Genomic DNA, 26,492 nt, shown 5'->3' with positions numbered 1-26,492 from the left:
AAACAACTTCTTTTTCTTATTTCACAAAAATTTTGAATTTATATAGTTGGTTCTGTTAAGTCAATTGAAAATTTATTTAAAAGCAAATAAAACTCAAACCTCGACTGTCATATTGACAGCCCGCATTACGTTTATATGTGTGTATGTATGTCCTATAAACATTTGTACATACATATGTATGTGTATCTGTATATATTTGTATAGACATATATGAAACCATAAGTAAAATACAGACACAAAAATAAATATGCATATATGCGGAGCCAACTACCTTTGCCCCATACACATATACGTAAACGGTAACAAGGATTGAAAAGTTTTTGGATATATTCACTTCTAGTTAAATTCAGTTCTAGTTCGGTTCTAGTTCGGTTCTAGTTCAGTTCTAGTTCAGTTCTAGTTCAGTTCTAGTTCAGTTCTAGTTCAGTTCTAGTTCAGTTCTAGTTCAGTTCTAGTTCAGTTCTAGTTCATTTCTAGTTCATTTCTAGTTCAGTTCTAGTTCAGTTCTAGTTCAGTTCTAGTTCAGTTCTAGTTCAGTTCTAGTTCAGTTCTAGTTCAGTTCTAGTTCAGTTCTAGTTCAGTTCTAGTTCAGTTCTAGTTCAGTTCTAGTTCAGTTCTAGTTCAGTTCTAGTTCAGTACTAGTTAGTTCAGTTCTAGTTCAGTTCTAGTTCAGTTCTAGTTCAGTTCTAGTTCAGTTCTAGTTCAGTTCTAGTTCAGTTCTAGTTCATTTCTAGTTCAGTTCTAGTTCATTTCTAGTTCAGTTCTAGTTTCTAGTTCAGTTCTAGTTCAGTTCTAGTTCAGTTCTAGTTCAGTTCTAGTTCAGTTCTAGTTCAGTTCTAGTTCAGTACTAGTTCAGTTCTAGTTCAGTTCTAGTTCAGTTCTAGTTCAGTTCTAGTTCAGTTCTAGTTCAGTTCTAGTTCAGTTCTAGTTCAGTTCTAGTTCAGTTCTAGTTCAGTTCTAGTTCAGTTCTAGTTCAGTTCTAGTTCAGTTCAGTTCTAGTTCAGTTCTAGTTCAGTTCAGTTCTAGTTCAGTTCTAGTTCAGTTCTAGTTCAGTTCTAGTTCAGTTCTAGTTCAGTTCTAGTTCAGTTCTAGTTCAGTTCTAGTTCAGTTCTAGTTCAGTTCTAGTTCAGTTCTAGTTCAGTTCTAGTTCAGTTCTAGTTCAGTTCTAGTTCAGTTCTAGTTCAGTTCTAGTTCAGTTCTAGTTCAGTTCTAGTTCAGTTCTAGTTCAGTTCTAGTTCAGTTCTAGTTCAGTTCTAAGTTCAGTTCATTCTTATTCTCAGTTTCTAGTTCAGTTCTAGTTCTAGTTTCAGTTCTAGTTCTAGTTTCCCCCCTCCCCAAGTTCTAGTTCAGTTCTAGTTCAGTTTCTAGTTCAGTTCTAGTTCAGTTCTAGTTCAGTTCTAGTCAGTTCTAGTTCATTTCTAGTTCAGTTCTAGTTCAGTTCTAGTTCAGTTCTTAGTTCAGTTCTAGTTCAGTTCTAGTTCAGTTCTAGTTCAGTTTAGTCAGTTTCTAGTTTCAGTTCTAGTTCAGTTCTAGTTCAGGTTCTAGTTCAGTTTCTAGTTCAGTTCTAGTTCAGTTCTAGTTCAGTTCTAGTTCAGTTCTAGTTCAGTTCTAGTTCAGTTCTAGTTCAGTTCTAGTTCAGTTCTAGGTTCTAGTTCAGTTCTAGTTCTCAGTTTTAGTTCGTTCTAGTTCAGTTCTAGTTCAGTTCTAGTTCAGTTCTAGTTCAGTTCTAGTTCAGTTCGAGTTTCAGATTTCTAGTTCAGTTCTAGTTCAGTCTTAGTTCAGATTCTGTTCAGTTTCTAGTTCAGTTCTTAGTTCAGTTCTAGTTCAGTTCTAGTTCAGATTTCCTTTTTTTTAGTTCAGTTCTAGTTCAGTTCTAGTTCAGTCTAGTTCAGTTCTAGTTCAGTTCTAGTTCAGTTCTAGTTCAGTTCTAGTTCAGTTCTAGTTCAGTTCTAGTTCAGTTCTAGTTCAGTTCTAGTTCAGTTCTAGTTCAGTTCTAGTTCAGTTCTAGTTCAGTTCTAGTTCAGTTCTAGTTCAGTTCTAGTTCAGTTCTAGTTCAGTTCTAGTTCAGTTCTAGTTCAGTTCTAGTTCAGTTCTAGTTCAGTTCTAGTTCAGTTCTAGTTCAGTTCTAGTTCAGTTCCAGTTCAGTTCTAGTTCAGTTCTAGTTCAGTTCTAGTTCAGTTCTAGTTCAGTTCTAATTCAGTTCTAGTTAAGTTCTAGTTCAGTTCTAGTTCAGTTCTAGTTCAGTTCTAGTTCAGTTCTAGTTCAGTTCTAGTTCAGTTCTAGTTCAGTTCTAGTTCAGTTCTAGTTCAGTTCTAGTTCAGTTCTAGTTCAGTTCTAGTTCAGTTCTAGTTCAGTTCTAGTTCAGTTCTAGTTCAGTTCTAGTTCAGTTCTAGTTCAGTTCTAGTTCAGTTCTAGTTCTCTTTAGTTTTAGTTCAGTACTCCTTAGATATTAGTACCAGTTACTTCCTAAAGATTTTTAAGACCTATGCTACCCATAACTAATATGAAAAATTCTCTTACTCACACATTAAAAATATTTGCCAATATTTGAGAATTTTTAAAACTCTGGGTATGTGTATAGGTGTACGGAATGTTGGATATGTGTATTTTGTTATAGTTGTTGTCATTTTTATAACCTCCTTTTTGTATACAATTTAGAAAAAACGAAGTATTAAACAAATATGCAGAATTGTGATTTTGTTTTTTTTTGTTGTTCATACTCAATCTCCATACAAGTTGTTTGTTAATTTAAGTTGCTCTTCTGTGTTGTTTATAGAGTTGTTCACCCATATAACTAACACATGCATAATGGCCACATGTCTATTTCCGGTTGAGTGCTAGCCAAAATAACTAGAGAAAATTCAGTTAAAATCAGCGTACAAATGATAAAGGTACCAGATATATTCAAGCACACATATGTATTTGTAGAGGCATGCAGAGATTTACAGATGAAATAGGAATGACTAGACATTCAAATAAACTTGAATTTATATTGGCAAATTTATATAGACTTTTCTGTGGCTAAAATTTGTAGATTTTTTTCATATTTGTTTTCAGGTTTATTGGCTATAATTTTTATAAGGGTAAAAAGTAAATTAGTTTTGTCTGCTGATTATGCCAGACTATTGTTTAACAATGTCTGCGTTTATTAGAGATACTTTTAATGAGTTTAAGATACATATGCATATGTTTTTGAAGAGACTGCAGAATTTTGTATTTCGCTAAATTTAAAAAATTTTGTAAGTATCAACAAAGTTATCATCAAATCATTAATTAAATATTTAATGCATCCAGGCAGAAAACTGTAATTTTCTTCCGCTATAACAACTTGTATTTCCAGTACCATGGACAGAAGATCATTATAATAAAAAAATATAAACTATATTTTTTTAAACAAGTGATAGAACCAAAACCACACTATTTCAACCACTTACTGTTAAATACAACATTTTGTTGTAATTTTTTTTTCCTGTGAACAAATGTTACCAAGTATCGACATTAGTGCGTGCGAATTTCCAATTAGTGGTAGAGCAAATGACAAAAAAAAATGAAACTGATGTTACGAACACTTAACACCAATGTTGCTGTAGTGTTTGGTCGCTAGTTGGGACATTTTCCTGATAACGATGATTTTATGCCAGGAAATTGCTACCCAGACTCCATTAACCACAAAGTGTAGTTGGAAAATAGAGACAGAAAAAAAAAAAAACAAATAGGCTAGGGAAGTCATTGTCATCATCAAATTGTATTTCAAATTTTTTTAGTTTTCTTTCTGCTATAGTGTGATGGTGAAACCTAAAATTGCAAATGCAGATATTTCAGGGACTATATAACTTCTACAAAACCAAAACAACTTGCCTCCATATACATATATTGAAAGCATATTTTGCCATTAAATGCTTTTAGATAGAAAATGTTGGTAACTGTTTAACTGTGTTTAAAATAAATAATAAATACAACTTTAATGGTTATGACTTTGGTTCACAGAGTGTCAGCAATAGGGTTTTAGATTAGTAAGACAATTTTGTTCCCGAGAATCTTATATAGATTAGACTATAGGACTATGACGACTATAGACTAGACAAGCAAGACTTATTAGACTAGACTATAGGACTAGCTATAGAAGACTATAGACTAGACTATAGACTAGACTATAGTACTAGACTAACTAGACTATAGACTATATATGACTAGACTATATGACTAGACTATAGCTAGGACTATAGACTAGACTATAGACTAGGACTATAGACTAGACTATAGACTAGACTATAGACTGGACTATAGACTAGACTATAGACTAGACTATAGGACTAGGACTATAGGCACATAGACTATAGAACTAGGACTATAGACTAGACTATGAACTACTATTTTGGGACTAGACTAGAGGTATAGATTAGACTATAGACTAGACTATAGACTAGACTATAGACTCGACTATAGACTAGACTATAGACTAGACTATAGACTAGACATAGACTAGACTTAGACTAGCTATAGACTAGACTTATAGACTAGACTATAGACTAGACTATAGACCTAGACTATAGACTAGACTATAGACTAGACTATAGACTAGACTATAGACTAGACTATAGACTAGACTATAGACTAGACTATAGACTAGACTATAGACTAGACTATAGACTAGACTATAGACTAGACTATAGACTAGACTATAGACTAGACTATAGACTAGACTATAGACTAGACTATAGACTAGACTATAGACTAGACTATAGACTAGACTATAGACTAGACTAGACTAGACTATAGACTAGACTATAGACTAGACTATAGACTAGACTATAGACTAGACTATAGACTAGACTATAGACTAGACTATAGACTAGACTATAGACTAGACTATAGACTAGACTATAGACTAGACTATAGACTAGACTATAGACTAGACTATAGACTAGACTATAGACTAGACTATAGACTAGACTATAGACTAGACTATAGACTAGACTATAGACTAGACTATAGACTAGACTATAGACTAGACTATAGACTAGACTATAGACTAGACTATAGACTAGACTATAGACTAGACTATAGACTAGACTATAGACTAGACTATAGACTAGACTATAGACTAGACTATAGACTAGACTATAGACTAGTCTATAGACTAGACTATAGACTAGACTATAGACTAGACTATAGACTAGACTAGACTAGACTATAGACTAGTCTATAGACTAGACTATAGACTAGACTATAGACTAGACTATAGACTAGACTATAGACTAGACTATAGACTAGACTATAGATTAGACTATATACTAGACTATAGACTAGACTATAGACTAGACTATAGACTAGACTATAGACTAGACTATAGACTAGACTATAGACTAGACTATAGACTAGACTATAGACTAGACTATAGACTAGACTATAGACTAAACTATAGACTAGACTATAGACTAGACTATAGACTAGACTATAGACTAGACTATAGACTAGACTATAGACTAGACTATAGACTAGACTATAGACTAGACTATAGACTAGACTATAGACTAGACTATAGACTAGACTATAGACTAGACTAGACCTAGACTAAGATAGCTATAGACTAGACTATAGACTAGACTATAGACTAGGACTATAGGACTAGACTAGACTATAGACTAGACTATAGACTAGACTATAGACTAGACTATAGACTAGACTTAGACTAGACTAGACTATAGACTACTATAGACTAGACTATAGACCTAGACTATAGACTAGACTATAGACTAGACTATAGACTAAACTATAGACTAGACCTATAGACTAGACTATAGACTAGTACTATAGACTAGACTATAGACTAGACTATAGACTAGACTATAGACTAGACTATAGACTAGACTATAGACTAGACTAAAGGACTAGACTATAGACTAGACTATAGACTAGACTATAGACTAGACTATAGACTAGACTATAGACTAGACTATAGACTAAACTATAGGACTAGACTACTAGACTAGACTATAGAATAGACTATAGACTAGACTATAGACTAGACTATAGGCTAGACTATAGAATAGACTATAGATAGGACATATAGACTAGACTATAGACTAGACTATAGACTAGACTATAGACTAGACTATAGACTAGACTATAGACTAGACTATAGACTTCATTGTCTAGTCCATAGTCTTGTTTATAGTGTAGTTTTTAGCCTAGTCTATAGTGTGGTCTATAGACTATAGTCTAGTTTATATTCTGTTCTATAATCTAGTTTATTGTCTAATCCATAGTCCTGTATTTTGTCTTCTTGGTAGTGTAGTCTTTTGTGTAGTATAAATACATTACGTTTGAACATTGTAATTTCCCTTTTTTGCAAATTTAACCAAAAACCCTTTCTTCCACTCAACACTCGACAAAATCATAAAAACCTAACGATTGAAAAAAAAAGTTGAAGATAAATATTTTCAATTTGAAAATAATTTTTAAGTGCATTTTAAGTATGTACAATTCTGTTTATATATATATTTTTTTTGCAGTTATTTGTTGCTCTCATTTTGCATTTTGGAAAATTTTAAAATGCTTTTAATAAGTATCGAAACGTGCTGACTTCATATTTTGTGGTAAATAGAAAAATGCATAAAATTTATTTCATTTTTATATCCTATTGATTCTCTAGCATGCAGCTAAGGGATATTTGCTTTACGAAATTTTGATAGATAAAATTTTGTTGTTGTTGTTTTCTTGTTTTTTTTTTTTGGTTAATTAACCACAAAACAAATGTAAGCCTAAAGTTTTGTTGGGAATTGAAATATTTGTAAATGAAATTTATAGGAATTTATTGAAGTTTTTTTTGGAGATGAGAATAGTTTGTAGGAGAAGTATGAATATACATAAACTTGTCTTTAGAATTGTCTCCATAGGCTCGTGTGCAGTTCATGAACTCGTTTCAAGTCATATGTATACAATCCTCTTGAGTCTCCTCTATAAACTCGCCTACAAACTCTAGTTGTCGTCTAAAGCCTAGACTATAAACTCGTCTAAAGTTTAGTCTATGAACACTTTTATTGTTTCGACTATAAAATATATTATATTATTGGCTAAAAACTCGTTTATAGTATCGATAGATTGGCCGTTGCTAAGTTTTGGAAGATTACAATTAGACTACTGTTTAAACGTATAATCAAACTAAATGTTGATTGTTTCAATTAGATTTAAGAAACTATTGATTTTTGTAGGAAAATAAATTATACCTTTTTAAATAATTGTCACACCTGACGCCATAAATATAAATCTTTAATATTACGAAACCTTCAACAATATAAATATTTATAAGCTCTCTAAAACAAATCACTGACCCAAATATTATATTCACCTATGTATGACTGTATGTCAACAATTAATTTATGTGCTTATGAACAACCACAACCTATTGAAATAAATTCTTTAGATACGGATACAAATTTTCGTTAGAACAAAAGGCAAAAAAAAAAACACATTTTGTTGTTGCGGCTTTTAATAATAGAGAGCAAGAAGAAAGATTTTGTTGTATTTTCCCTTAATTTAATGTTGAACTGTTAAATTTTGTGTTTATATTGTTCTGACCATTGTGCTGTCGTGTGTACCTTAAACATAAACATATGAATATTTTTCCCATATAATTATGTAGATGTAATAGCCTTGACATTTATGTTACGTTATACCAACAGAATTTCAAATTATCCTTGGCCACACACATACACACACACACACCAACAACGACAGCCAATATAAACGTTGAAAACAGTAAATGAGCAGAGTAAGAAAAAAGCTAAAAAGGGCCTTACCATATGTAAGTCCTTCTAACACATTAAGTTTTTTTCTATGTGTATGTGTTGCCACCCACATAATTTTTGTCATCCTAAGCTAATTAATTAATTGTAGGTTTTTTTTTCTGGGTTGGTAGATGAAAATCAGAAAAACTGGCAAAACTAACTGACCAGTAACTAATTTTTATATTTACGAGCCAAAAACAAAAGCACAAGAAGGACATTTTCATTTTATGGCCAACAGTTTAAGTTTATGTGTGTAGGTTTATTTATAAAAAAAAAACTTTACAACCAGCCTCCTTTACCATAACACACTCTCACAAAACCTTCTCTATATGTGTTTCATTAAGCTGCCCCTCCCTCTTTTTTTGTTACCAGAAATAAAGTTCAACATCAGTGTCTATAGGAATTCTCAATTAAATGTTTGCCCCTATTGTTGTTGTTTTAATGTTTTTAGACATGTTTGAGGCTAACAAGATTTTTAGCCAAATTGAAACCCATAAAAATATTTTCGTCATGGTCATTTAAGGTTTATGCATAAAAATAACATGTGGAAGAATTAAAACAACAAACAGAAACGAGAATACTAGCAACAAAAAAAGATTTAATGTTTCAAAATAATACATAAAAACAACAAGTTGGAAAATTACAAACACAATAGTAAACGATTTGGAAAACGGCACTAACACTAACCATCCAATCTAATCGATCGGAACTGTTTAGATAATGAAGAAGCTACATACAGGTCTTTAGCTTGGTTTTTTATTTGTAATTATTTTATTTTGTAATAACATAAAGAAGTTTGAAAGGGGTTTTATGGGACTTTAACTAAAGTTTAAGAAAAAATATTCAAGTCTAGTCTATAGTCTAGTCTATAGTCTAGTATAGTCTAGTCTATAGTCTAGTCTATAGTCTAGTCTATAGTCTAGTCTATAGTCTAGTCTATAGTCTAGTCTATAGTCTAGTCTATAGTCTAGTCTATAGTCTAGTCTATAGTCTAGTCTATAGTCTAGTCTATAGTCTAGTCTATAGTCCAGTCTATAGTCTAGTCTATAGTCTAGTCTATAGTCTAGTCTATAGTCTAGTCTATAGTCTAGTCTATAGTCTAGTCTATAGTCTAGTCTATAGTCTAGTCTATAGTCTAGTCTATAGTCTAGTCTATAGTCTAGTCTATAGTCTAGTCTATAGTCTAGTCTATAGTCTAGTCTATAGTCTAGTCTATAGTCTAGTCTATAGTCTAGTCTATAGTCTAGTCTATAGTCTAGTCTATAGTCTAGTCTATAGTCTAGTCTATAGTCTAGTCTATAGTCTAGTCTATAGTCTAGTCTATAGTCTAGTCTATAGTCTAGTCTATAGTCTAGTCTATAGTCTAGTCTATAGTCTAGTCTATAGTCTAGTCTATAGTCTAGTCTATAGTCTAGTCTATATTCTAGTATAGTCTAGTCTATAGTCTAGTCTATAGTCTAGTCTATAGTCTAGTCTATAGTCTAGTCTATAGTCTAGTCTATAGTCTAGTCTATAGTCTAGTCTATAGTCTAGTCTATAGTCTAGTCTATAGTCTAGTCTATAGTCTAGTCTATAGTCTAGCCTATAGTCTAGTCTATAGTCTAGTCTATAGTCTAGCCTATAGTCTAGTCTATAGTCTAGTCTATAGTCTAGTCTATAGTCTAGTCTATAGTCTAGTCTATAGTCTAGTCTATAGTCTAGTCTATGGTCTAGTCTATACTCTAGTCTATAGTCTAGTCTATGGTCTAGTCTATAGTCTAGTCTATAGTCTAGTCTATAGTCTAGTCTATAGTCTAGTCTATAGTCTAGTCTATAGTCTAGTCTATAGTCTAGTCTATAGTCTAGTCTATAGTCTAGTCTATAGTCTAGTCTATAGTCTAGTCTATGGTCTAGTCTATAGTCTAGTCTATAGTCTAGTCTATAGTCTAGTCTATAGTCTAGTCTATAGTCTAGTCTATAGTCTAGTCTATAGTCTAGTCTATAGTCTAGTCTATAGTCTAGTCTATAGTCTAGTCTATAGTCTAGTCTATAGTCTCGTCTATAGTCTAGTCTATAGTCTAGTCTATAGTCTAGTCTATAGTCTAGTCTATAGTCTAGTCTATAGTCTAGTCTATAGTCTAGTCTATAGTCTAGTCTATAGTCTAGTCTATAGTCTAGTCTATAGTCTAGTCTATAGTCTAGTCTATAGTCTAGTCTATAGTCTAGTCTATAGTCTAGTCTATAGTCTAGTCTATAGTCTAGTCTATAGTCTAGTCTATAGTCTAGTCTATAGTCTAGTCTATAGTCTAGTCTATAGTCTAGTCTATAGTCTAGTCTATAGTCTAGTCTATAGTCTAGTCTATAGTCTAGTCTATAGTCTAGTCTATAGTCTAGTCTATAGTCTAGTCTATAGTCTAGTCTATAGTCTAGTCTATAGTCTAGTCTATAGTCTAGTCTATAGTCTAGTCTATAGTCTAGTCTATAGTCTAGTCTATAGTCTAGTCTATAGTCTAGTCTATAGTCTAGTCTATAGTCTAGTCTATAGTCTAGTCTATAGTCTAGTCTATAGTCTAGTCTATAGTCTAGTCTATAGTCTAGTCTATAGTCTAGTCTATAGTCTAGTCTATAGTCTAGTCTATAGTCTAGTCTATAGTCTAGTCTATAGTCTAGTCTATAGTCTAGTCTATAGTCTAGTCTATAGTCTAGTCTATAGTCTAGTCTATAGTCTAGTCTATAGTCTAGTCTATAGTCTAGTCTATAGTCTAGTCTATAGTCTAGTCTATAGTCTAGTCTATAGTCTAGTCTATAGTCTAGTCTATAGTCTAGTCTATAGTCTAGTCTATAGTCTAGTCTATAGTCTAGTCTATAGTCTAGTCTATAGTCTAGTCTATAGTCTAGTCTATAGTCTAGTCTATAGTCTAGTCTATAGTCTAGTCTATAGTCTAGTCTATAGTCTAGTCTATAGTCTAGTCTATAGTCTAGTCTATAGTCTAGTCTATAGTCTAGTCTATAGTCTAGTCTAGTCTAGTCTATAGTCTAGTCTATAGTCTAGTCTATAGTCTAGTCTATAGTCTAGTTATAGTCTAGTCTAGTCTAGTCTATAGTCTAGTCTATAGTCTAGTCTATAGTCTAGTCTATAGTCTAGTCTATAGTCTAGTCTATAGTCTAGTCTATAGTCTAGTCTATAGTCTAGTCTATAGTCTAGTCTATAGTCTAGTCTATAGTCTAGTCTATAGTCTAGTCTAGTCTATAGTCTAGTCTATAGTCTAGTCTATAGTCTAGTCTATAGTCTAGTCTATAGTCTAGTCTATAGTCTAGCCTATAGTTTAGTCTATAGTCTAGTCTATAGTCTAGTCTATAGTCTAGTCTATAGTCTAGTCTATAGTCTAATCTATAGTCTAGTCTATAGTCTAGTCTATAGTCTAGTCTATAATCTAGTTTATAGTCTAGTCTATAGTCCAGTCTATAGTCGATAGTATTATCTATAGTGTAGTCTATAGTGTGGTCCATAGTGTAGTCAATAGTGTAGTCTATAGTCTAGTCTATTGTCTATAATCTAGTCTATAGTCTAATCTATTGTTTAAATATTCACGCACTAATACAGTTAGTTAAATTTTAAAATTCTACCACTTTTGAGAATATATCATTTAATCACATTACATGTTTAACAAAAAGTCTTCAAGTGTAACTAAAGCTAAAAGTTTAACCATTTCTTTTTTTTGGCAATTTCTTGCCATGAACCATAAAAATAAATTTTCAACTTTTTGAAAATGTCTGAATTTTATGGTTAACGTTTTGTGTGTGTGTGTTTGTTTGCCCGTTTGTTTTTGGTCCTTCAATTTCAATGCTTACCACAAATTGATGAAGTGTGTTTCATATTTCAAAAAGTATTTTTCTTGCAAAAACACACATTTGCTAGAAAATTTTGTTGCGAAAAAAAAACTGTTGCATTTTAAACTGAAATGTATAAAAAGTATACTTTTTATATGGCTTATAGGAGTTCTCACAGTATTGGTTTTCCCAAAAAAATATGTATATATAAAAACACATGAAAGTTAAACATTGATGGTTTTCTGTTCATTCACATTTTTGCTCTCTTTGGCTGTTGCACAACCCTAAATATTATAGATTTTTTTAAGGTGTAAAGTTTGCAGACGTCTCAATTGCCATTTACGTTATTTAGAACCTTAAACTATAATACTATAGTTACAGCTTTACTGGTTGTGTGAAATATATTTTTTTTTTGCCCAGAAAATAAAATTGCAAACATAGTAAAAATGAAAGGATATTGTTAAAAGTAACATAATACTCTAGAATGAAAAGCGTCTAGAAAACTCATATAAATATCTCTAACAAATAATCACATCTATAAACATTAAGTGGAAAGAACAAAAGTAAAATATTTTATTGGTTAGATGTTGTAGTAAATATATGAAAGCTATACTATAAGCTTAATAGTATACAAAATACAACAAAGTTTCGATTTGTTGTATGAGGGTATGGTTGTATATTTGAAAAAAAAAAAATAATACAATACACTGGGAGAAAAAAATATTTATGTCTTTTTTTAATAAAATAAAAAGAGTATTATCAAAATAAAGGTTAATTCGTTCCTGGTCAAGTTTATAACTTTCATGTTAAAAAAAGCTTTTTCAATTGATTGAACACTGTCCGTCCTTCTGCTTATATTCCTTCTATATAAACTTTATAATTAGACTATCAGGAGCAAATTTTGATGATTACTACATAAAATCGCTCAATTAATGTGATACGAGAACAAAAACATAATCTAATTAAACTCTAAATTATACTGTTGGCTTTAAAAATGGCTTTTTCTATTTAGTTCATGGTATATGAGCGTCCGTCTGTCTTTCCATCAATATCCACCTTGTAATAGCTAATGTGCACTAAAGTTGAAATTTTGAAGATAACTCCACACGATTTCTTAACTGATCAGAAAAAGTAACAAGTATATAATCTACTAAAACCATACATTATACTAATGGTTTCCAAAATTACCTTTTCAATCTGTTTTATGTTATTTGTGAGTCCGTCTGTCTTTCCATCCGCTTCAATATTGTAATTTTACTAAGGTTGAGCATTTTGAAGAGATATATATATATATATATATATATATATATATATATATATATATATATATATATATATATATATATATATATATATATATATATATATATATATATATATTTTCCTTTAAATTTAGTTAATTTGTACGTCTGTCTGTCTCTCCATCTGCACTAACCTTGTAGTTCCACAAAGGTTGATAATTTTGAACAGAACTATATAACAATTTTACAACTGATCTTATCTAAGAACTATAATATAATCTACTGAAACTGTGAATTTTAGCACTGGTTTCAAAAAGTATATTTTTCGATACATTTTATAATATTGTTGAGTCCTTGTGTCCTTCCATCCTTGTAATTTCACTAAGGTTAAACATTTCAAGATTAATTAATAAAATTACACTACGGATCGTATCTAAGAAGAAAAACCAGATCAGCTAAAACCCTAAATTATATAAACAGGATCAAAAATAACATTATCGCTTTATTTCGTATTACTTGCGCGTCCGTCTGTCGTACCGTCACTAGAGCTTCAGTTTTAAGATTAAGTCCAGAAAATTTTAAAGCTGATTATAAATCCTGGAATAAGGATATATTCTAATGAAATATGTTATTGTAAAAATGGTTTTAAAATTAATATAAGAGTCATTTTAGTGTTGTCCATACGTCTGTCTGTAAGTCGTTCGTTAATAAATATGAAAGCATTATTCACTGAAACTACTTAAGGATATTCATGTCTTCGTTTATCGTCTATCCGTATTTGTAGAAATTTCTAAGATTACCAACTATAATTCAAATCATTTATTACAAATTTTCTCTCACTATATTTAATAAGCAAATATACTGGTAACCAGCTGCAATTGTTAACAATAAATTGTGTAATAGTAAAGAATTTACTACAAATAAGCTATAAATGTGAATGTATTGTATTAACACACATGTACATTGAAACGAACATTTACACAATTGTTAAATGCAAAAAATTATTGGCAATATCCTTTTTTCACAATTTTCTATATACTCGAGTGCAACACATATTGTATGGCATATAACGTATAAAAAAATATAAAAGAAATCTTGTTGCAAAACACGTTGCCGATGCTACATACATATGTACATATTTTCAAACCAAAATTGTTGCTGCATAAAGTTAACAACTCTTAAATACAGTTTAGTTTATTTTAACAGAAATGCTCAATTAACCATTTGACTATTTGTTGGAAATTATTGCTTTTTTTCAGTTTTTTATGTGAGTGTTACAGTTTTATTTGCACAAATAGCAAAAAATTTGCTTTAATAAGAAAACTGAAAAACTTTTAAATGGCAATATTTTTATAGTTCAATAATAATCATAAATTTTACAATGAAATTTTATGTGGCAAAAGTAATCATAATTTTTATAAAATTGAAAGAGCAATATAAATATTGTGTTTTTAATGGCATCCTGTGGAAAAAGTATTATTTTTAAAATTATACAAAATGAAATTTCAACGCAAAACAAGTGGAAAAAGTAAAGAAAAAAATAATTTCGTGAGAAATATACGCATGGTGCTCTATAGTCCTTGAATCTTATTAATTTGCTGCTTTCCAGGATTTAGATAATTGCTTGATCTTACATTCATTATGTTTGATCCCTTCAAAATAATGTGGGGATGTAGCTCAGTGGTAGAGCGCTCGCTTCGCATGTGAGAAGTCCCGGGTTCAAACCCCGGCATCTCCAATTGTGAAAGAGTTGCTTTTTTATAATTTTATTTACAAACGTAAATATAATTAATCGTTTCATTTCTTGCAAGTGAAGAATTCAATGTCTGAGGCAAGAAAACTAAGCAAAATAATGTAGAATAAATCAATATCGAACAGAACTAGAACTAGAACTGAACTAGAACTGAACTAGAACTGAACTAGAACTGAACTAGAACTGAACTAGAACTGAACTAGAACTGAACTAGAACTGAACTAGAACTGAACTAGAACTGAACTAGAACTGAACTAGAACTGAACTAGAACTGAACTAGAACTGAACTAGAACTGAACTAGAACTGAACTAGAACTGAACTAGAACTGAACTAGAACTGAACTAGAACTGAACTAGAACTGAACTAGAACTGAACTAGAACTGAACTAGAACTGAACTAGAACTGAACTAGAACTGAACTAGAACTGAACTAGAACTGAACTAGAACTGAACTAGAACTGAACTAGAACTGAACTAGAACTGAACTAGAACTGAACTAGAACTGAACTAGAACTGAACTATAACTGAACTAGAACTGAACTAGAACTGAACTAGAACTGAACTAGAACTGAACTAGAACTGAACTAGAACTGAACTAGAACTGAACTAGAACTGAACTAGAACTGAACTAGAACTGAACTAGAACTGAACTAGAACTGAACTAGAACTGAACTATAGAACTGAACTAGAACTGAACTAGAACTGAACTAGAACTGAACTAGAACTGAACTAAACTGAACTAAACTGAACTAGAACTGAACTAGAACTGAACTAGAACTGAACTAGAAAGAACTGAACTAGAACTGAACTAGAACTGAGCTAGAACTGAACTAGAACTGAACTAGAACTGAACTAGAACTGAACTAGAACTGAACTAGAACTGAACTAGAACTGTACTAGAACTAAACTAGAACTAACTAGAACTAAACTAGAACTGAACTAGAACTGAACTAGAACTGAACTAGAACTGAACTAGAACTGAACTAGAACTGAACTAGAACTGAACTAGAACTGAACTAGAACTGAACTAGAACTGAACTAGAACTGAACTAGAACTGAACTAGAACTGAACTAGAACTGAACTAGAATGACTAGAACTGAACTAGAACTGAACTAGAACTGAACTAGAACTGAACTAGAACTGAACTAGAACTGAACTAGAACTGAACTAGAACTGAACTAGAACTGAACTAGAACTGAACTAGAACTGAACTAGAACTGAACTAGAACTGAACTAGAACTGAACTAGAACTGAACTAGAACTGAACTAGAACTGAACTAGAACTGAACTAGAACTGAACTAGAACTGAACTAGAAACTGAACTAGAACTGAACTAGAACTGAACTAGAACTGAACTAGAACTGAACTAGAACTGACTAGAACTGAACTAGAACTGAACTAGAACTGAACTAGAACTGACACTGAACTAGAACTGAACTAGAACTGAACTAGAACTGAACTAGAACTGAACTAGAACTGAACTAGAACTGAACTAGAACTGAACTAGAACTGAACTAGAAACGAACTAGAACTGAACTAGAACTGAACTAGAACTGAACTAGAACTGAACTAGAACTGAACTAGAACTGAACTAGAACTGAACTAGAACTGAACTAGAACTGAACTAGCACTGAACTAGAACTGAACTAGAACTGAACTAGAACTGAACTAGAACTGAACTAGAACTGAACTAGAACTGAACTAGAACTGAACTAGAACTGAACTAGAACTGAACTAGAACTGAACTAGAACTGAACTAGAACTGAACTAGAACTGAACTAGAACTGAACTAGAACTGAACTAGAACTGAAGTAGAACTGAAATGGACAGTTAGTTCTGAAAAGAATGTAGATGCTGACAGAACGGTTTAAGTGTGTTAATACTGTGTAATTGTAAATCAGTAAATTAGTCACACTCTTGATACGCTGTTCGGTTTATTATATTTTTAGTTTTAAATATAACTTTAAAAACGACAATTGTTCATTTCTATTTCAATTCTAATTCTATTTGAGTTTTGTTATAGTTCTTTTCGAATCTGACACTCTAATATCGATAGTCGTCTATGGACATATTTTTCTACCCACAAATATTATTCTACAGAACAATTATTTACAACAAATTTTAAAATAACAACCTAAACGTTCATTTAAAATTTATTTACTACTTAAATATCTCTCTAACGGAAAACTGTTTATTGAAATAAATAAATAAAAAAGTTTATTGTATAAATTTGAACAGGAAAAGAAACATTAACAATCTAAAACGTAAATTAAGAAAATAACCTTGCAATTTTCAACATACTTAAAGCTATGATTAATTACTTTTTGACGTAGTAAGCTTAACAAAAAACAACAACAATAACAATCAAACAATAAAGTTAGAAATGAAGGCACACGCTTCTCTATAGGAAATTCTTGAGAAACGGCACAAACAATTGCAAAATGGAGCGAATAAAAACATACAAAGAAGAAATAAACTTTAAGCCATTTCTACTGACACGTATTCTTTTCAGAAAAACTAGAACGCTGAAAATGATAAATGAGCTTAAGGTGTTGATGTGACTTTATTTTTAGACGGGCAAAACTGACAAAGGATATTTTGAATAAGTTTTGAAAAAAGGGAAATATGGCTGTAGTGATGGCATTAGACAGGACGATAGTCATTGTAATAGTTAATTTTTGTATAACAAGCACGTCATCATCATCACCAGCTTCCTACCGCTCCTCATAAGCATCACTGAAGCAAAAGTCATAGAGCAGACATGATACCCCCAACTCCTAGTGCTCCAACTACTTTTACATTTATGATCCCCTACTGCGGCCTTCTGCCAAGTATCTTAACTAGGAAGGAAGTTTTTTCAGACTGCAGCAGAAGATATACCCAACTTCCTTTATCTGTTTTTGTTTTTATAAATTTTATTTTTAGACAGAAATGAATGTTTATTTCATTTCTGTTCATCTAATGAATAATATTTTTTGTTTTTCACTGACTATTTCCACCATGTCGAGCTGTCATTTTTATTTTGTGTCAAATTGCTGTTGTTATTCCTTTGTTTGTTGTTGATTTCCTGTGAATGCTTTCTTCTTCCATGAGCGGTTTCATTCTATTTTTATAAAATTTAATATTAAACATAAGTAGTATTTTCAAACTTATAATGGTTTTCATGGTTATGTCTGCTGTCTTTGATATTTTGTATTAATACGCAGACAGATACTTTTATTGTAATTAGTTTTTTTGATTTTATGTTTTTTAGGAATAGCTCCTTTGTTTTCTTAAGAAAAAGCTTTCTATGAAAGGGAAATATGTGGACTTTAAAATAAATTATAGAAAATATTTCCATTAGATTAATTTTATAACTAGTTCAGTTGTAGTTCAGTTCTAGTTCAATTCTAGTTCAGTTCTAGTTCAGTTCTAGTTCAGTTCTAGTTCAGTTCTAGTTCAGTTCTAGTTCAGTTCTAGTTCAGTTCTAGTTCAGTTCTAGTTCAGTTCTAGTTCAGTTCTAGTTCAGTTCTAGTTCAGTTCTAGTTCAGTTCTAGTTCAGTTCTAGTTCAGTTCTAGTTCAGTTCTAGTTCAGTTCTAGTTCAGTTCTAGTTCAGTTCTAGTTCAGTTCTAGTTCAGTTCTAGTTCAGTTCTAGTTCAGTTCTAGTTCAGTTCAGTTCTAGTTCAGTTCTAGTTCAGTTCTAGTTCAGTTCTAGTTCAGTTCTAGTTCAGTTCTAGTTCAGTTCTAGTTCAGTTCTAGTTCAGTTCTAGTTCAGTTCTAGTTCAGTTCTAGTTCAGTTCTAGTTCAGTTCTAGTTCAGTTCTAGTTCAGTTCTAGTTCAGTTCTAGTTCAGTTCTAGTTCAGTTCTAGTTCAGTTCTAGTTCAGTTCTAGTTCAGTTCTAGTTCAGTTCTAGTTCAGTTCTAGTTCAGTTCTAGTTCAGTTCTAGTCAGTTCTAGTTCAGTTCTAGTTCAGTTCTAGTTCAGTTCTAGTTCAGTTCTAGTTCAGTTCTAGTTCAGTTCTAGTTCAGTTCTAGTTCAGTTCTAGTTCAGTTCTAGTTCAGTTCTAGTTCAGTTCTAGTTCAGTTCTAGTTCAGTTCTAGTTCAGTTCTAGTTCAGTTCTAGTTCAGTTCTAGTTCAGTTCTAGTTCAGTTCTAGTTCAGTTCTAGTTCAGTTCTAGTTCAGTTCTAGTTCAGTTCTAGTTCAGTTCTAGTTCAGTTCTAGTTCAGTTCTAGTTCAGTTCTAGTTCAGTTCTAGTTCAGTTCTAGTTCAGTTCTAGTTCAGTTCTAGTTCAGTTCTAGTTCAGTTCTAGTTCAGTTCTAGTTCAGTTCTAGTTCAGTTCTAGTTCAGTTCTAGTTCAGTTCTAGTTCAGTTCTAGTTCAGTTCTAGTTCAATTTTCGATCAGTTCTGGTTTTTTCAAATTATATGTATGTATTTAAAGCTGACACAACATGTTAAATAATATATGTATGTATTATAGCAATAATTAGTAACACTATTGATTCGCTGTCCAATTTTCAGAAGTTGCATTTGTAACATCATTTAATTCTCGGTTTCAGTTTGATGAAGTTAGTACCATATTTGAAAAGTGGAACAATCTTAGTTAAAATGAAAAGAAAATATAAGAACAAAGGTATTCCATCTTATTACAAAGATTTTGGACATTTAATTTTTTTCTTTTTCTTTTATAGAACTCACCCATTTCCGATATATAATCGTAATTTTCCTCCTAACTTTTCCAGTGATAAAAGCAACTGTAAAGTCAGGTTTGAGAGAATTCGGCAATCATATATTTCGAAAACTAAGAACCCGTGATCCCGAAAGAAACCGTGTACTATCGCCAATGCCATTAGCTTCTCTATTAGTATTACTACGCTATGATGCTAATGCACTAAGTGCTTTAGAAATAGGTGAAGCTTTGGAATTGATACATCAACCTATTGAAAAAATTATAGAACCTTATGCAGATATAGATGAAAAAATTAACTTTAATCCCTCAATTTCTGTATCAAATCATGTATCAATACGTATAAATGGACAAGAACATATAGGTAGTAACATGACGGTAGGTGAAATTATCAATCAATGGAGCACTTTTCATATCTGCTATAAAGCTATGCAGTTAGCAGTAGCTAACGAAAAACCGGGAATACATCTGTTTTCGTATGCCAAATATCAGAATAAATTTCATTATCATGTTTCCATAGGTGAAGGATTACGTTTCGTTGATATTAATGGGAATGGAAGAACAATGACATCGTTACAACAAATAGCAGTATTTCGCTTTGCAGTCATTGACCCTTTAAAAGCTACCGTCGTTGAAGTTCCTACCAGTGATGAAGACACTTTGTTGTATATTATATATCCCTTTAAATCTGAAAAAGGTATACTAAAAGTAGAAAAAAAATTACGAAAATTTCCTTTCAGCGTTATTAAAACATATTTAAAAAAGAAAAGACTTATTTTGACACTGCCAAAAATCGAATTGAAAGCACAAGTACCGTTAAAGAAAACATTAAGATCTGTAAGCTATTTCTTATTTCTCAATTTTAATTCTCTTAATCAACTAGCTTTGTTTTTTATAGTTGGGCATGCGTCAAATGTTTATTGATATGTGTTATCATATAGACGGACTTCCTATAAAAGTTAGGAAAATCATATCATCAGTTTCCTTTACTATCGATGAAAACAGTGAAGGAGTTAAACATCCTATCAGTAAGATTATTATACTTTTTGATACAACTGTTCAATTTTGTACTATTTTTTTTTTTGTTATAGGTGAAGACGCACAAATTGTTGCTAAACTTCCAAAACTTATGGTAAAACATCCATTTATATTTTATGTAACATCTAAAGAACATGATATATATTTTGAGGGAAAAATTACCAGATAAGGGTAAAAATTTTACCGAAAAACTGTCTAGAAATATATATATAAGTGTCAAAGTTTTTTTTTTTTGAAATTTGCTATTTTGCGTCCATTTTTTATTGTCTAGGGATACTTAATAGACTATAACTCACAGATATATTGGATAGACTATAAAATATAGTCTGGACTGTAATATATAGCCTGGACTATATACTCTAGTTTGGGCTATAAACTAGATTCCGAACTGCAGCCTATAGTCTGGGCTATAGACTGTTGAATAGATTCTCAGACTATATATTTTAGTCTGGAATATAGAGTACAGTATCGGACTATAGACAAGTCCAGTCGTTGTTCATTTCTCGTTGAGTTCTAGTTCATTTCCCGTTAAGTTTTAGTTCAATTCTAGCTCAGTTCTAGTTCTAGTTCAGTTCTAGTTCTAATTCAGTTCTAGTTTTAATTCAGTTCTCTAGGTTCTCGTTCAGTTCTAGTTCAGTTCTAGTTCAGTTCTAGTTCAGTTAGTTCAGTTCTAGTCAGTTCTAGTTCAGTTCTGTCAGTTCTAGTCAGTTCTAGTTCAGTTCTAGTTCTAGTTCAGTTCTAGTTCAGTTCTAGTTCAGTTCTAGTTCAGTTCTAGTTCAGTTCTAGTTCAGTTCTAGTTCAGTTCTAGTTCAGTTCTAGTTCAGTTCTAGTTCAGTTCTAGTTCAGTTCTAGTTCAGTTCTAGTTCAGTTCTAGTTCAGTTCTAAGTTCTAGTTCAGTTCTAGTTCAGTTCTAGTTCAGTTCTAGTTCAGTTCTAGTTCAGTTCTAGTTCAGTTCTAGTTCAGTTCTAGTTCAGTTCTAGTTCAGTTCTAGTTCAGTTCTAGTTCAGTTCAGTTCTAGTTCAGTTCTAGTTCAGTTCTAGTTCAGTTCTAGTTCAGTTCTAGTTCAGTTCTAGTTCAGTTCTAGTTCAGTTCTAGTTCAGTTTCTAGTTCAGTTCTAGTTCAGTTCTAGTTCAGTTCTAGTTCAGTTCTAGTTCAGTTCTAGTTCAGTTCTAGTTCAGTTCTAGTTCAGTTCTAGTTCAGTTCTAGTTCAGTTCTAGTTCAGTTCTAGTTCAGTTCTAGTTCAGTTAGTTCAGTTCTAGTTCAGTTCTAGTTCAGTTCTAGTTCAGTTCTAGTTCAGTTCTAGTTCAGTTCTAGTTCAGTTCTAGTTCAGTTCTAGTTCAGTTCTAGTTCAGTTCTAGTTCAGTTCTAGTTCAGTTCTAGTTCAGTTCTAGTTCAGTTCTAGTTCAGTTCTAGTTCAGTTCTAGTTCAGTTCTAGTTCAGTTCTAGTTCAGTTCTAGTTCAGTTCTAGTTCAGTTCTAGTTCAGTTCTAGTCAGTTCTAGTTCAGTTCTAGTTCAGTTCTAGTTCAGTTCTAGTTCAGTTCTAGTTCAGTTCTAGTTCAGTTCTAGTTCAGTTTTAGTTCAGTTCTAGTTCAGTTCTAGTCCAGTTCTAGTTCAGTTCCAGTTCAGTTCTTTTTCAGTTTTCGGTCAGTTCTGGTTTGTTTCAAATTATATGTATTTTAAAGCTGACACAACATGCTAAATAATATAAATATTATAGCAATAATTAGTAACACTATTGATACGCTGTCCAATTTTCACAAGTTGCATTTTTAACATATATTTAAGAGATCATTTAATTAGCTGTTTCAGTTTGATGAAGTCAAAGTCATATTTAAAAAGTGGAACAATCTTGGTAAAAATGAAAACAAAATATAAGAACAGAAGTATTCCATCTTATAACAAAGATTTTGGACATTTAATTTTTTTTATTTTTCTTTTATAGGACTCACCCATTTCCGATATCTAATTGTAATTTTCCTCATGACTTTTCCGTTGTTAAAAGCGACTGTAATGTCTGGTTTGAGAGACTTCAGCAAACATTTATTTCAAAAACTAAGCAGCCGTGATTCCCAAAGAAATCGTGTGCTGTCGCCTTTGCCCTTAGCTGCTGGATTAGTTTTACTACGCTATGATGGTAATCCACTAAGTGCATTAGAAATAGGTGAAGCTTTGGAGTTGATACATGAACCTATTGAAAAAATAGTAGAAACTTATACAATTGTATATGACAAAATGAACAATAACTCCTTAATTTCTACATCAAATCATGTATCAATACGTATAAATGGACAAGAACATATAGGTAGTAACATGACGATAGGTGAAATTATCGATCAATGGAGAAGTTTTCATGTATGCTATAAAGCTATACAGGTAGCAGTAGCTAACGAAAAACCGGAAATACATCTGTTTTCGTATGCTAATTATCAGAATAAATTTCATTATGAGGTTTCCATAGGTGAAGCATTACGTTTCGTCGATATTAATGGGAATGGAAGAACAATGACATCGTTACAACAGATAGCAATATTGCGCTTTGGAGTCATTGGCCCTTTAAAAGCTACAGTCGTTGAAGTGCCTACCAGTGATGAAGACACTTTGTTGTATATTATATATCCTTTTAAATCCGAAAAAGGTATACTTGAAGTAGAAAAAAACTTACGAAAATTTCCTTTCAGCGTTATTAAAACATATTTAAAAAATACTAAACTAATTTTGATACTGCCAAAAATCGAATTGAGAGCACAAGTACCGTTAAAGCAAACATTAAAATCTGTAAGTTATTTCTTATTTCTCAATCTCAGTTCTGTTAAATATTTATTTTTTTTATAGATGGGCATGCGGCAAATGTTTAATGATATGTGTAATCATATAGAAGGAGTTCCGGTAAAAGTTATGAAAATCTTATCAGCAGCTTCCTTTGTTATGGATGAAAACAGTGAAGGAGTTAAACATCCTATCAGTAAGATTATTATACTTTTTGATACAACTGTTCATTTTTGTACTTTATTTTTTGTTATAGGTGAAGACGCACAACTTGTTGCTAAACTTCCAAAACTTATAGTAAAACATCCATTTATATTTTATGTTACATCTAAAGAACATGAGATATATTTTGAGGGAAAAATTACCAAACAAGTTGGGTAAAAATGTTAACGAACAACTGTCTAGAAATATATATAAGTGCCAAAAGTTTTTTTACTGAAGTTTGCTATTTTTCGTCCAATTTTTATTGTCTAGGGATACGTATAGACGTATTATAGTCTGGACTGTAATATAAAGCCAGGTTTATAGACTCTAATTTGGACTATAATTAGAGTCCGACTCTTGACTATAATCTCAGACTATAGATTATAGTCTGGATTATAGAGTACAGTATCGCTGTAGTGTGGACTATAGGTTGCAGTATGGACTATAGAATACAGTCTGGATTATTGGCTACAGTCTGGATAATAAACTATAGTCTAGATTATAATATATTCTGAGCTTTAGATTCTGCACTGTTGCCTACACTCTGGACTACAGAAACTAATCTGGACTCTAGCCTACGCTAGCCTATCTAGTCTATAGATTGGGCTACAGTTTATAAAAATAATCTAAAAACAAGTAAGAAATTATAGTCGGGCGAGGCCGACCATATAATACCCTACACTTTTGACAAAAATATAATGTGATTTAGTTGCCATAATAAAGCATTTAAGTTGAATTGTACCTTGCCTTAGATATACATACTTAAGCCGTTTATTGTTGAATAAAATTGTGAACATTTAAGTGAAATTTTGATGGGGGCTTTTCATAGGGGCTAGGGTCATATAAGAACCTATTATTATGGAATTCGTGGGGGTCATCAACTCTTGTATACAACTTGTATATTGCAGCTTTTTGTCGAGATATGAGTATATTAAACATAATTATGAACTTAAAAGCCCTTTTCGGCGGGTTCAGTTGTATGGGGGCTAGGTGAAATAATGGACCGATGTAAACCATTTTCAACAGGCTTCATCTACGGTACTATAAAAGATCATGTGCCAAATTTCATTGAAGTATCTCCAAAATTGCGACCTGTAGTTTGATTACAAGTTTTAAAAGCCCTATTCGGGGGTTCAGTTGTATGGGGGCTAGGTGAAATAATGGACCGATGGTAACCATTTTCAATAGGCTTCGTCTATGGTATCATAAAAGATCATGTGCCAAATTTCATTGAATTATCTCCAAAATTGCGACCTGTAGTTTGATTACAAGTTTTAAAAGCCCAATTCGAGGGGTTCAGTTGTATGGGGGCTAGGTGAAATAATGGACCGATGTCAGCCATTTTCAACAGGCTTCATCTACGGTACCATAAAAGATCATGTGCCAAATTTCATTGAATTATCTCCAAAATTGCGACCTGTAGCTTAATTACAAGTTTTAAAAGCCCTATTCGAGGGGTTCAGTTGTATGGGGGCTAGGTGAAATAATGGACCGATGTTAACTATTTTCAATAGGCTTCGTCCCTGGGACAATATAAGATCATGTACCAAATTTCATTGAATTATCTTCAAAATTGCGACCTGTAGTTTGATTACAAGGTTTACATGGACGGACGGACGGACAGACGGACGGACAGACGGACGGACAGACGGACGGACAGACGGACGGACATAGCTAAATCGATTCAGAAAATGATTCTGAGCCGATTGGTATACTTTAAGGTGGGTATAGGACCAATATTATTGTGCGTTACAAACATCAGCACAAACCCAATATACCCTCCCCACTAAAGTGGTGTAGGGTATAAATATAACCTTAAGTTTTAATGCAATCTGAAAGTAATTGATTTCTAAAATATTTGCTTCATATCTATATAAAGTATAAATATTCAGCTTAAGATGTTTCATTCATCAATCACTTATGGCTTTTAAGGACACAGCACTATAAATGCATGAAGAGGATTTTTTGTATGAATGTTTTTAAGTGATAAAATATCTTAAAAATTATGTACATATAATTTGTACATATGTATGTATATGCTATGTATAACTGTAATACATTTACGTCAGACATGTCCCTAAAACAACATTATTAGCTGAAATAATATAGATTTTCTTTAGAGTGTTTATTTAACGCACTCTTGGGCTAATAACTTTTAAATATGTACTATATACATGAATAAATATTGATCTATGAGCAAGTATATACACTTTTACTTGTTAACATAATAGAGTCCTCGAATAAAAATGAAATGTATACATTAGGAAAGCACTTATATATAAACATAAGTATGTTGATTACAAGGTTTTTTTGTTTTGCAAATATGTATATACATTGTATAATAGGCCCTTGAGTAAAATAAATATAACTTATCGTACGTTGTATATCATAATCATCAGCATTATCAACTCATCCTTCGACTGAGAACTACTACTCATCAGCACTTTCATCATTCAATTCATTTCAATTCACTTGTATGCCTCCTGCTCATCATACACAAACAAAATTGTTTTATATGAAAAACTTTGCTATATTTAAATTGTTGTAAAATAGAAAAAAGTGTTAATCTAATGAAACCATCTTACAAATATGACCTAAATTTTATTTTTATATACAAAGCTTATAACACTACTATTGATATTATTACATACCCTGCAGATTCGAGGACACAAATGGATGATTGATAACACTTACGATTTATTGCAAGATTTAAAGTAGTTTATTGATTTCACTATTCCCTCTAATAATCCGAACATATTAGCATTAGGCTCATCTAAGTACCTTTTTCTACGAAAGGGCTTTATCGTTTCTTACTAAAATTATTGGGTTTCCATTCCTCCCACACATTCTTTTTATTAACATGTATGTATGTATATGTTTGTTTTTCTATATAAAAGCAAATATATTTGAAGAGTTTAAAAATTACGCAAGTCAAAGTTTTTGAATTGAAACTAAAAAGAAAAACAAAAACGAAATGTTATCTAAGATTTTCAATTTCAAAAAGTTTATGTTTTCTATGTTAGTTTTTAGTTTTTTCCTTGTTCGCAAAGGGTTAACATTTCATTTTCTATGAGTACACATGTAATGTACAAGAATTTGCTAGAGGACTACACTGTTTCCAAAAGAGTATTTGGGACTTTGATTATACAGAAACAAATAATTTAAAAATACAACTATAAAATATTATATTCTATAGTCTAGTCTATAGTCTAGTCTATAGTCTAGC

General features: G+C 31.7%; 2 protein-coding genes and 1 non-coding gene across 3 annotated transcripts; all 3 read left to right on the top strand.

The window, feature by feature from the left end:
- Nucleotides 1–14,507: 14,507 nt before the first annotated feature.
- Nucleotides 14,508–14,579, top strand: Trnaa-cgc. The gene has a single exon. It is a non-coding gene; the product is annotated as a tRNA-Ala (tRNA).
- A 4,504-nt stretch (nt 14,580–19,083) lies between these two features.
- LOC119616384 (serpin B8-like) lies at nt 19,084–20,506 on the top strand. Its single transcript, XM_037972742.1, has 4 exons — nt 19,084–19,204; nt 19,263–20,095; nt 20,157–20,286; nt 20,350–20,506. The coding sequence occupies exons 1-4, from the start codon at nt 19,135–19,137 to the stop codon at nt 20,463–20,465; spliced, it is 1,149 nt and encodes a 382-aa protein (XP_037828670.1). The 5' UTR covers nt 19,084–19,134; the 3' UTR covers nt 20,466–20,506.
- Nucleotides 20,507–22,134: 1,628 nt separating this feature from the next.
- On the top strand, nt 22,135–23,478 carry LOC119616388 (serpin B8-like). The gene is made up of 4 exons (XM_037972745.1): nt 22,135–22,148; nt 22,239–23,071; nt 23,129–23,258; nt 23,319–23,478. Exons 2-4 carry the CDS (start codon nt 22,277–22,279, stop codon nt 23,441–23,443), a joined length of 1,050 nt encoding a protein of 349 aa, XP_037828673.1. The 5' UTR covers nt 22,135–22,148; nt 22,239–22,276; the 3' UTR covers nt 23,444–23,478.
- Nucleotides 23,479–26,492: the final 3,014 nt, after the last annotated feature.

Source organism: Lucilia sericata, unplaced genomic scaffold (genome assembly GCF_015586225.1).
Source record: "Lucilia sericata isolate MDLA Ls3-8-SP2 unplaced genomic scaffold, ASM1558622v1 Contig000070F_arrow, whole genome shotgun sequence".
Lineage (NCBI taxonomy): Eukaryota > Metazoa > Arthropoda > Insecta > Diptera > Calliphoridae > Lucilia > Lucilia sericata.
The sequence above is the reverse complement of the archived record's forward strand: the minus strand, read 5'-3'. Positions and strand labels throughout refer to the sequence as shown.